Raw genomic sequence first — 12,327 nt, 5'->3', positions numbered from 1 at the left:
ACACATGTGCTCTACCACTGACTATACCCTTCCCCCCTACCAATGGGCTGTTTTTATAGAGAGAAAACATTTAAAAGCATTTTTGGACACTTTTATCAGATGTGGTTGCTAGAGATTTTGCTTTGTTCATGTATTCTTTTCACAGTAGGAAGCCAAAAATCGTGGGAAGTGACTGATTAGAATAAAGGTCTGTGTGCAGGAAATAATGGAGTTGTGTTAGTAAATTATGGGAGAAAACTTAAATGGGGCAGCCATAAATCAATGCATTGTTATTAATCTTTTCCCATTCCAATGATGTAATATAAATGTATGCACACACATACATACATCATTCATGAATGAGTTGCCATGTTCAGCATGATGATTTTTTCTGATATTCTAGATAGTACATTACATTAGTAGGTAACCTAACATGGATTCCAAACTTCTATTTTTTTACAATTCAAATGAGGCTCTAAATATGCAGACTTTATATAGTTTTCACATCTACTATTCTCTTTTGAAAATCAGAAATTATTGTGAGAAAACAAAGTTGATTTTTCACAGAATATAATAACAGCTGGCTTCCAAAGTGCTGACTATAAAAGATTTAAAAGGAACATGCGAACATTTTGGGGTCAACTTTTATAGCTTTTCTTCCTTATTTTGTCTATAATTGTATACTTATTTCTCTTAGGACATAAAAACAATGCTAACTATACCTATTAAGTTTATATTGTAGTATATTTAAATTTTGCTTTGAAATAGCTGTCATAGCATGAGTAATAGTAAAAGGTGACATTTTTGTTAAGCTCCATTTTATTTGGTATATTTAAAAATCATACATGTGTATATTCAGAAAACCAAAAGCTGAGTTTTTATATTTTCTTGCTTTTTATTAACATTTTGTAGTATAATCCATGTGATTTACTGTTTCACAAACTACCAGTTAAAATATTGTTTCAAGTGTACCGTGTACTATAGGCGAGACAGAGGGTGATGAAATAAAACAGGCACCATGCAAACCCAGATTGTGTACGGAGGCCCCTCATCCTCTGACCTAACAGGTCAGGCTGGGGGTTGTCACCATCCCAGGCTTACACAAGTGGACAGAAGGCAAGGTGCTTACCGACTCACAGACTGCTTCTGGCGGTGATTCATTTGAGGCTTCCTGATTGTTCCAGACCTGATGAAACACCAGATGCTGATCACCCAGAGTGAGGTGGATGTTTATGAAGCACTTACTGTGGTTCTTCCTGTCCCGCAAAGTCCAGCTCAAAGCCCTGGAAGCCCTCTGGAGGATCAGTCTAGAGTTGTATTTTCCTCTGGTTGTACTTATATATGTCTAAGAGGAGTTAACTTCTTTTTCGCTGCATTCTGTTTTCACTCTGCCACGTTAAGGGACATCCAACAGGCTCCTGTGTGCCAGTTATTTGGGGGCGTGCTTGTGTGTGGGTCCCCCTTCCCAGCCTTTGGAGGGCAGGAACTGTGATGGACTTCTCCCAGCTTTCTTTCAGCACCCTGCACTACCAGGAGTTCTACAGACATGAGATAGATTTGTTTAGAGTTTATGATTGGGCCATCCAAACCATTAATTCTCCAGAAGTAAATATTGTCTCTGTGAGAAGAGCCACAGAACCTCCATTTTTCTATTTACATGCCCTCTGCTTCCTATCCTGACACGTCAACTGCTCCCAAGGCTGCTCCCTCCATTTAGATCATCACCAGCTGCCTTTATTCCCTTCTGCCTTCAGACATGCCCAGGCCTTTCTGATCTAGAATGGTCGTGTGAAAGGTGCCCATTTGTTTTTGCAAAAACAGCACTGGATGTTATTTCCTTCTTGAAACTAGAGTTTATGTTATCTAGTATCAGAGGCACAGCAAAATCTCCCAGTTTATAAGTAAAGCAGCTGAGGCCCAGATAGGAAAAGGAACTTGACCGTGGTCATAGCGCTGGTATATAATGTTAGAGGCAGAACTGAAAGGCAATGCTACTCTTGGCTGCGTAGTCTGGGATGGGACTTCCTCTACTGGAACAAAGAAGGGCAAATGAATCAGCCTAGTCTATGGTGGCCTTACTGGTCTGATAGAGGCCAAACTTATCTCATGTGTACCTTCTTTGAACAGCCACCTGGCCATATTGGGAGAGGGACAAAAAGCAGCCATAGTAATGTATTTGGGGATAGTTAATGGACTCCCTCCCCTATTCCCTTCTCCTCCTCCTTTTAATACTTAGGATCCCATCCCTATAATACTCTGGATCCTCTGAGTTAACCCTCAAGGGAACATTGCCCCACTGCAGCATTCACTGGGACCAAACAGATCAGCCCTGGTGTCTCCATAGGGGTCCCCCAAGAAGCCTGCTGGCTCCTAAACTAGGGTCAGGACTGATTATGAGCAAGTGACTCTCTACGAACTCTCATCCTGACCTAGTTTAGTTCTGCTCTTTTGGTTATAAGAAACCAAGACCCACTCAGGCTAACTCAGGGAAAGATTTACTGTTGTGGTGGTTCTAAGTAAAGACAAATTTGGGGCAACTATGGAATCATATAAATCAAAGAACAAGATTCTTAACAGAGCAAAGACTGTAGAGATGGACAGTATTCTTAACAGCAGGCAGAGTTCATGGGTTCACCTTCTGAATCTCCTCTATTAACAAGACAGGGAATTTCTACATATATTTCTTTTTTTTTCTTTTCTAACAGGCTTCATCTGTTAACTCATAGCTTTTACTTCCCACCCTACCCCCATAACGTCAACCCTACCTCATGGAATCTTTGGTGGATCCTTTCTGATTTGGGTCTTACTAAACTGACTTAGTCTCCCTGTTTCTCAATTTCTCCCAAGATCAATCTAGTTAGCCCAGTTCATCCTTTTGCTTCAGTCAGATATATTATCCTCAAATCAATAGATTAACTCCTCTTGGGTCAGTTGTTCTGGTCCATTGAACTATGGCTGCCAGATAGCTGGAAGTCATTGGGCTGCAGCTGGAACAGATCCCTTTAGAAGTAATGTGGATAGGGCATGCTCTGTGGCATCTTTCAGCTTTCTGCTTTTCTGTGCACTATCCATCTTTCTGCTTTTCTGCTCCAGGCCTTCTCCTATGCTTATGGTAGGCTGCTGTGTGTAGCTCAGAAGAACGTGGGTTACAACTGTGGTACGGAGATTCTAAGATGCCCCCAAGATTTCTTTCCCCCCTGGTGGACACACCTGCATAATCTCCAGGTCTGTAAAAATGATGGCTTCTACCCCATGATGGGGTTATGTTATATGACAGTTGGCCTTAACATAGGGAGATGACCCAGGTGGATCCTGCCTAACCATGAATCCTTTAAAAGCAGAATTTTTCTCTAGCTGAGTGACAGCAAGGGAAGCCAGAGATTCAAAGCACTAAAAGGATTTGATGCATCATTACTGACATGAAGATGGAGGGGGCCATGTAGCAAGGAAATGGGGACCTCAGTCTTGTAGCTGCAAAAAACTGAATTTTGCGTTGTGAATGAGCTTGAAAGTGGATTTTTCATCAGAGCCTCCAGATTAGAACTCACTCCAGCTGCCACTTTGATTTCAGCTGTTTGATACCCTGAGAAAAGAACCAAGTTATGCCATGCTGGATTTTTGACCTACCCAACTGGGAGCTCATAAATGGGCATTGATTTAAGCAGCTAAAATGTGGTGATCCGCTACATAGCAATAAAAAACTGATCCAACTTTGGAGACAACTATCAACCATGAGAGGAAGGGAGCTGGGGATAAACGCACCAGCCTCCCATCCTTTGTGTAGACAATTCTGAGAGGTATTCTTCATGCTTCTTGGGCCTCTCCAGCAGAACAGATCCTCTGTTGTCCACAGCAGCCACCTTAATAATGTACCCTTATATTGCCTTTTCCTCCTTTCATTTCTCCCTCTTCCTGCTGCCTCATGCCAGCTTCCTGAGATCACTTCCAAAATAAGCTATCTGCTCCCAAGTCTGTGTCAGGCTCTGCTTTGGGGGAACACAACCAAGACAACTGCTACCAGAAGTAGCCCTGGAAGACATCTCTTCACCACTCAGATGGCACAAGGACCCCATTTCTGTGGGTAAATGAAGTGGTGATAACCCCTGGTCTGTTGTAGCATCATACTCAACACGACATTTACCTGTAGGGGGCTGGAGTGTTTTACAGGTTGAAGGGGAAGCATGAGTTATTCACTAGCTCTAGTGTTTAGTAATATTGGGTAACAGTATTTTTAAGGATGGTAAAATGGACTCTTTTTAAAGCTACCTTGTAAGTTTTAAAGAAAGAATAACAGGTTCAGGTAAGCCAAGTGTACACACACAGCGTGCTGTGAAAGCCAACAGGCATCTAAGGCAGTTTTTAAAGAGATTCTCATTTCCTGCACCCACAGGGCAGACTGTGCTACCAGGCAGGGCCAGGACTTACTTGTAAAACTGGCAGAGCTACAAAGACTGGGTGTGTAGCTAAAATTGGTGCTTTGACAGGGAAAGAGTGGGACCCCGAGGAACCCTGAGTCCTGAGATCTGGGTACCTGGATGGATGCCCCTGAGAGCCTTGAACCCTTAGATTCCCCTGAACCCTCAAGACCAACAGAATCAGCCCTTCTGGTCCCTCGCCTCAGGCTGCCAGAGAGCAGCCTCCCCCTGCCTAGAGACCATGCAGGGATCTCATCGAGACAGACACCCTTCTCAAGGTCCACCCCAGGCTCCCCTTGGTAGGTTCTTGCTCTGAGAGCAAACAGCACACTCACCAAAAGCATACTAGGATCTGGCTAGTAGAGAAACTGGGGAACATTTGTGGGAGTGGATCTCGAGGGTGTTGGAGGGGAGAGGGGTGTAGGCATACATGGCTAGACAGGGAAGCCGTGGGCACGCTCTCCTTGACTCAGGATTAAAGACTTGGCAGGAACACTGGAGCTCATCCTAATGTACAGCTACGATGGGTTCCTGAAGCTGGGATGTGACAACGGTCCACAGTAAATGAGGTGAGGAGGCTGGCGCTGCCTTGGCAGAGTGTGGAGGAATAAATGAGAAGGTTCAGGGATTGTGAATGTTAGAAAAGGCTTCAGAGGTGAGATCAAAGAACGCACCACCCTGCTATTTTTCCTGGGAAGGCCCAGAGGCCACCCTCTTCACTAAGGCAACAAGGAAAGCACCAGTAAGGAGAGACCAACGTCTTTGAGGAGTTTGGCATTCACTGTCCTCCCAAGGAGCATTAAGCAGCCATTCGCCCCAAGACCCAAAGACACTGCCATAGAGTAGGGGTGAGTCCCACCCAGGTGGGGATCTGCCAACCTCCACCTCTCCCCTGCCTCCAGGAATCTCGCCTCCTTCCCAAAGGTGATCTCTTTCCCTTCTGCTTCAGGACATTTAAACGTGTCTCTTTAACGGGCTTAGGCTTTTATAAAATGAAGGAAATGATGAGTGCCAGCTCTGGCATGCTGCTTTAGTTCTCTGGACCATCCCCTCTATGTCTTGTTACACTTACACCTACAAAAACACATCCAAGGCAAGGACCTGGGCCTGATTTAACATGGGGATAAGGAGGGAAGCAGGAGGAAAGAAAAAGAGGAAACAACCTGTTACATACTAACAAAAGTTAAAGGACCAAAACTGGGCAATAACTGATTCAAAAAGATATAAATTAAAGTGGTTTAAAAATAATCACTATAATACCATAAATTGCGCTTCTATTTCAACACGTTCCTTGAGCATAGGAGAAAGTCATGGACGCAGAGCTCCAGGAGGGGCACCGGCTGCACAGTCGGTCCTGTCTGCGCCATAGATGCTAGGGAGTAACTATTACTGTCGGTCTCTTACTAGTTGTAGGGTTGAGAATGATTTTTGCATTTGCTTTCCCACAATCCTTTGGCGCTTCATCACAATGTGGACACACTCATGGAGTGTGTGCGGGGGTGTAACTGGCATCCACGTGCCACATCAGTTGCATGGACGGAAGTTTGGCAACTGCTGGCACCTAGTACTGCACACTCTACTTATGCTGCAGCAGAGTGGCCTGCATGCCCCCTCCCTGCAGTGACAGTCAAGAAGAGCACATAGTGCATGATAATATTCTTAGAGTCCCACCGTCAGATCAAAACAAAGCAGCTGCTCAAAGTAAGTCCCACTATTTCTAGTGCTGACGTGGGAGAGGAATTCCCACAGTGGTGCTAAGGATCACTACTGTATGTTGAGGCAGAGGACATTTTCCAGTTTCTCCCTCTATCAGATGGAGCCAAAGTCTCTGGGATGAGACCAAAACAGAACAGAGGAAGCAGTGGTTCAACACAGGGAAAAACAATTTACTTGAAGGTCTCAGGACCACCAACATTTTTGTTTGTCTCTTTTGACTATGTTTATAACTTTTTATGGGTAGTCATCAAATTCTGTTATCAGAGAATTAGTAAGACTTGGGCAGCAAAATACAGCTATGATATGACACAGTATGGTTCTGGGTGAAGCCAACAAACTAACCAGTAGCACCAGACATGAAAAGGCTCCACTGACAACCCAAAGACCTCCCTGGGTTACCATTTCCCCACAAGGACAATGAAGAGTTTAAAGGTCTTGCACTCTGGCAGCCTGGGGATCTGTGACAGTCACTCAGTTAGGTGTTTCTGACATACCAGGTTCTTCACAGCAGTCTTCACATCCTTGTTCCTGAGGCTGTAGATGATGGGGTTGAGCATGGGGGTCAACACCCCATAGAAGAGGGAGGTGAGCTTGTCTGCAAGGTCCTGTTTGTCTCTCCCCAGGGGGTCCTTGGATTTGGGCTTCCCGTACATGAAGAGGATGGTCCCGTAGAAGATGACCATGACTGTGAGGTGAGCAGAGCAGGTGGAGAAGGCCTTTTTCCTCCCCTCAACCGAGGGGATCCTCAGGATAGTAGCAATGATGAACACATAGGAGACAAAGATGAACAGCACTGGGACCCCCAAGAAAATCACATTGGCCACAACCATGCTGATCACATTGATGGAGATGTCAGCACAGGCCAACTTCAGGACAGCCAGGATCTCACAGGTGAAGTGGTTGATGATGTTGTCCCCACAGAAGGCAGACTCATGGCCTGGGATGTCTGAACTACAGAGTTGGCAAGACCAGCTGCCCAGGAGCCAGCAGCCATGGGCACGTAGGCAGCCTTGCTCATGACCATAGGGTACCTCAGGGGGTTGCAGATGGCCACGTAGCGGTCAAATGCCATCATGCCCAGAAGCACACACTCTGTGGCTCCCATGGCAAAGGAGAGGAACATTTGCACGGCACAGCCCGAAAAGGAGACGGTCTTCCTGGGGGTGAGGAAGCTGTCAAGAATGAGGGGGACAGAGGAGGTTGTGTAGCAGATGTCGAGGAAGGAGAGGTTCCCCAGGAAGAAGTATATGGGCATGTGCAGGCAGGAGTCAGACACGGTCACCAGGACGAGGACCCCGTTTCCCAGCAGGATCAGCAGGTACATCAGCAGGATGAGCACAAAGAACGTTTTCTCCAGCTTCGGGTGGGCTGAGAGGCCCAGGAGAATGAACCCCACCATTGGGGAGGTCTGATTAGACTTGTCCATGGTGTCTCTGCTCTGTCACCTGCAGGAACTCTCTGAGCTCCATCTCAGCATTCTCTGACTCCAAACGTGCCCGGGCAGCAGGGCAAAAATCTCCCCACTGCTGAGCAACTGGAGAATAGCTCTGACAATTCAGTCATGTCTAAGGGGTTCTAGGAAAAATACAGTAGAGATCAGCATTTAACCTCTGTGTCCAATAAGAATGAAGAGTAGATTTGGACTAACTCATTGATAGATGACAATTTTAAAAAACTGGGCAAACTAAAGAAAACATCTGTGTAAAGCTCTGGCAAGGTTAAGTAAAACAAGGAATCATGATTCTGGGGGTAAAAAAGGCATTCAGAGAAGTAAGTCAAGCATTTGAGGCTATTTCAGCTGGGGCACCTGCAGCTCAGGAGGTGGTCACTGGGAGGCCAAGAAGGACTACTCACAGCCTCCTGGAGGTGGGAACAGGTTTTGAATTGCAAGGCCTATTGTGAAGGGCCTGTGACTAGACTTCCTCCCTTTGCTGGGAAACCCAAAGGGCAGCACCACAGGAATAAGAGTGAATCGGAGGAAACACACATCTACAGGTCCCGTAGCTCAGCTTCCAAAGCCCTGAAGTTGGACTGGGGTGGTCCCAGATTTTTGGTGCTCCTAAACATTCAACAGAAGCAAACATAAATCTACCTTGCAGGAAAGCAACATCGCCCCTGTCCCTAAAGCGTTTCTACAAATGGTTCTGCAAAAACAATGTGTGGCACACACTGAAAAAGACTAAAGGACACAGGAGACAAGGCAACATAAATGAAAACCAATAGGAAAAGATAGAAAACCAAGCCTCCCTTTCCCAGGGGCAGGTGGGAGCCAACAGCTCCTCAGCTCTGGTATCGCCTGTTGAGGGAATTAGCTCAGACATGTTGCCAAGGACTTAACCTCCTGCTGGTCCTTTTGTACATCTGGGGCACAGCAGGGCTCTTGTGTGCTGTGGCCAAGTTGAAGGAGGGTTTGACTGAATCTCTCTTCTTTTCTTCATTCTCCATCAGCCTCACCAGAGGCACTGGCTTCTGCCTGAGACTGTTCCCTGAGTCTTGTTCTGTCAGCCCTTCTTCCTGGGAAGCCTGAATCTCTCCTCAGACTTCTAAGAGTTCCTCAAACTAGGATTTACTCTGCACCAGTGAAACACCGTAGGCAACACTGAGGGTGTTAAGCATTCGGTTTTATTTGCTCTGTATCTAAAATAGTCATGAACTTCCTGATCTCCATCTCTCCAAGTGCTCTCAGTCATCCAGCCCCTTCCTCAGTCATGCGGGGGCACTTCCTGCCTGGGAGCTCTGGGACAGTGGTGCTCAGCACTGTAGCTGTGACCGAGTCAGTGCCACAATAATTCAATTCAGGTTGACGTATTTATTGAGCATCTGTGCTAAGCCAGGCTTAATTCTAGGTGATGAGATCACAGCAAAGAGAGGCCCAGCCCACAACCTCAAAGAGTTCAAAATCTAGCAGAGGCAATAGTCATGCAAACAAGTAATTACATTATCCTCATCACCATCAACCAAACAATCGCTCTACACTACTGACAACAGGCCTTGGATCTATTTTGCAATCTGCTCCCGTTCCCATTTAGAAAGTCCCTGGCTGCATTCCTCACAGTCCTCTGGTCTGCGTTTGGTTCCCTGAATGATGTGGGGCGCTGTCCTTCCTGGCGAGGCTCATTTCACTTTGAAATAAGTGCCCTTTGGTACTGAGCCGAAATCTGTTCCTTTGCAACCTTAATCCCTCTTCCACAGACAGCCCTCCAAATGTCCCGAAATAGCTTGGCTTCAGCATGAAGATAAATAAGAGTCCATCTCCCTTTTTCTCCTAGGGCTTTAAAATGGATGTTTTCTCTCATGGGCAAATGAACCATCCAGGAATTAACTACAAAGGCTGGTCAAAACTGAGAACAGCCCCCAGCTCCAGGACGGCTCATGGGCCCAGGACACGCTGTACCTGAGGTGGATGTGCTGGGGCAGGAAACCAACCCCAGGCTAGGTTTTCCCTTTGTGATGGCCAGCCCTGCAGGCTCTCCCCAAAGCCTGGATCATGTGAAGAAACCATTCCCTCTGTGTCATTGTTACCAGATCCAGAATTGTGGCTCATTACTATTGCTGGACTTTGGATTCTTAACTACAAAAGAAGAAAGAGCCCCCCAGTTTTAATAAAGAAGAAACAACTGTGTGAGAAGACTGCCAGATGGGGGGACCTGAGCAAGCCCTTTCCCCTCGGCACGAAGTGGAGTGAGGCCAGATGACCTCAGAGACTCTTGCAGTTTGCTGGGTCTATCTGACTCGGTAAGAATAACATCAACAAAAGGGCTTCCTACCTCCCTTCTCAACCCCATTCCATTAAAATCAAGTCTGATGGCAGAAACGCAGCTGAGCTAATGAAGCTTTTGGTGTGATTGCATCCTATGCTTACCTTTATCAGAAGCATGGTGAGCAAGAAGGATCAGCTTCAGAAGGGTTGATACCAGGTCAGAAATAGTGATACCAGGTGGGAAGTGTCAGGGTGAGAGTTCGGAATGTGTGACAGGTGAAGGGTCCAGCTGGTCCTCTGTGCTCCACCTGTCCCCTGTGCTCAGGGCACAATCTCCGAAGGACTGTCCATTGCCCATAGAAGATAATTTAAATTCCAGTTTGTTCTTCGGGACCATTTTAGTCCCTGAAGTCATTTAAAGTTTGGAAAGTGAGTTGTACTCAGTTTAGAAATTTTGTATCCTTCTGGGATAACATCCCCAAGATCCAATTATGTCAAAAGCACTGGAGGAAGTTTACTGCCTGCTTCCTTTCTCCTTCCCTCACACCCCTCCTCCTTCCTTTCTCTCTGATCATCATAATTCTGTTAGCAGAGTCCAACAGCCTGCTGGTCAGTGATTACATGACTCATTCAGACCCCCAAGTCTTTTTTCCTGTGCTGCAGACAAGCCCCATCACCCCAAGTCTGTGCTTATGCAGTAGTTTTGGGGGTCTAAGTGAAAGACTTATATTCTCCCTCTAGAATTATGGACAGAATGTGACCCACAAAAGGGACGGGTCCAGAGGATGGGTACCTTCCTTCTATCAGGAAACAATTACCGAGCGTGTACTGCATAGAAGGCAGAAATGTGCTGAGAACCACGGTCCAATGGCAAGAAATAGGAACGCAAAAGAAAATTACAGAATAAGGAAAGACATGTAGGCCAGGGAGAATGCCCACGCTGCTGTGACAGCTCAGAGGCAGGCAGGGGCCAGACCTCCCGGAAAAGGTGACAGAAGGTGCCTGGCGTGCTGGAGCTGGCTCGACAATGTGCACATCCCCCAACTCCCATTCAGTGACTTCGTTGATAGCTTGAAATGGGCCATCCTGGGAGGGTTTACACCACAGAAATAAGCAAATGCTCCAGATCAGGGCTTTTTCTGACCTGGTGATCTGGTCATGAAACATTCACTAGCACACCACTGGAATGGAGGAATGATGATTTCCCCGACAAAGCGGAGTGGGGAATTACCCCAGGCTGAAGGGGCTGCATAAACCAAGGCATAGAAATGAGAAAGAGACTTAGGAGTGGGGAGTGACCAGCAGTGCAGTGTTGCTGGAGCACAAAGACAGGGGCTGCTGACAGGGATGAAGGCAGGGCTGGACCCTAGTGGGTCTTCTGGGGCATTCTGAGGAGTTAGGACTTTCTTCCATAGACAATGAGGAGGCACTTAGGGATTTTAAGTAAAGGTCTCACATGATTAAATTTGCATCTTAGATTGATTCTTCTGGGCACAGTGTGGAAGGAAGACTGGGAGTAGAAGGACAAGTTCTAAAGAGACAGAGAGACACTTCAGGAAAATGAAGATAAGAATATTAACTGGGAAGTAATTGAAGGGTGAAGATAGGGAGATTCAAGAAATGTTTGGTAGATATGAAATACAATATTAGAGTTTGGTTGGATACAGCAGGCAGGAAAGAGTGTAGAGTCAATATTTCTAACTCAGCTATGGTGGATGATGACAACACCACCAAGGTAGAGAATATTGACCAAGTTGCCGGTTTGGGGAGAAAAGATGAATTCATTTTGGAGAACAGGGTGTCTGAGGAACATCCAGGTGGAGATGGGGGAGATGTCTGAACTGGGGACTCACTGACTTATCCATCACTTAGGAAGAGTAGCTGGAACCCTGGAGATGCAGGCACTGCTCTGCTGTCTGCAGGTACAACTCTAACTGTACCACCACTGTACACTGTTGGAGGCTCCCTGAAATCCAAATTCATATCTACAGGGTTTCCTTGACCTCTGGGCCACTAAGGGCCCTCTGCTCTGTTGTGAGAACTCTCTGAGAAAGTGGATTCTAAGGACAGGACAGAGATTCCCTGCAGGCAGAAGAGAGAGAAAGGCCCCAGAGACCAATGACCCAGAGGAGGTCACTAGAGGTGTGGACAGTCAAGGGTCAAGGGTCAAGAGTTAGGGATAAGCAAGGACTGAAAGAGCAGTTGACTCCAGAGCAGAGGAATTATAGGCGGCTGCCTTGATCCTTCATAAAAACACCCTCCCTCCTCTTAGATTCCTTAAAAGGAGTAAGTGGGACCCTAATCCTCGGAAAAGTCCAGATAAACCAGTACTTCTCAGACATGAGCATGCATCAGAAACATCTACAGAACTTTTTAAAACACATGAGCACACACACACGCTCATGCGTGCACAGGCAGATTGCTGGACCCCACTCCCAGAGACTGATTTAGTAGGTCCAGGGAGGGGCCTAGGAATCTGCATCATTAACAGGCTCCCAGGCGATAGTGACACTGCCC

General features: G+C 46.4%; 1 protein-coding gene across 1 annotated transcript; it reads right to left on the bottom strand.

Moving 5' to 3' along the window:
- Positions 1 to 6,577: 6,577 nt before the first annotated feature.
- On the bottom strand, positions 6,578 to 7,536 carry LOC105067345 (olfactory receptor 13C7-like). The gene is given in 2 exon segments (XM_010952863.3): positions 6,578 to 7,032; positions 7,035 to 7,536. Coding segments are annotated over 2 exon segments (957 nt in total).
- Between the last annotated feature and the right edge of the window lie 4,791 nt (positions 7,537 to 12,327).

This window comes from Camelus bactrianus, chromosome 4, assembly GCF_048773025.1.
Source record: "Camelus bactrianus isolate YW-2024 breed Bactrian camel chromosome 4, ASM4877302v1, whole genome shotgun sequence".
Lineage (NCBI taxonomy): Eukaryota > Metazoa > Chordata > Mammalia > Artiodactyla > Camelidae > Camelus > Camelus bactrianus.
This window is presented reverse-complemented; position numbering and strand designations above follow the sequence as displayed.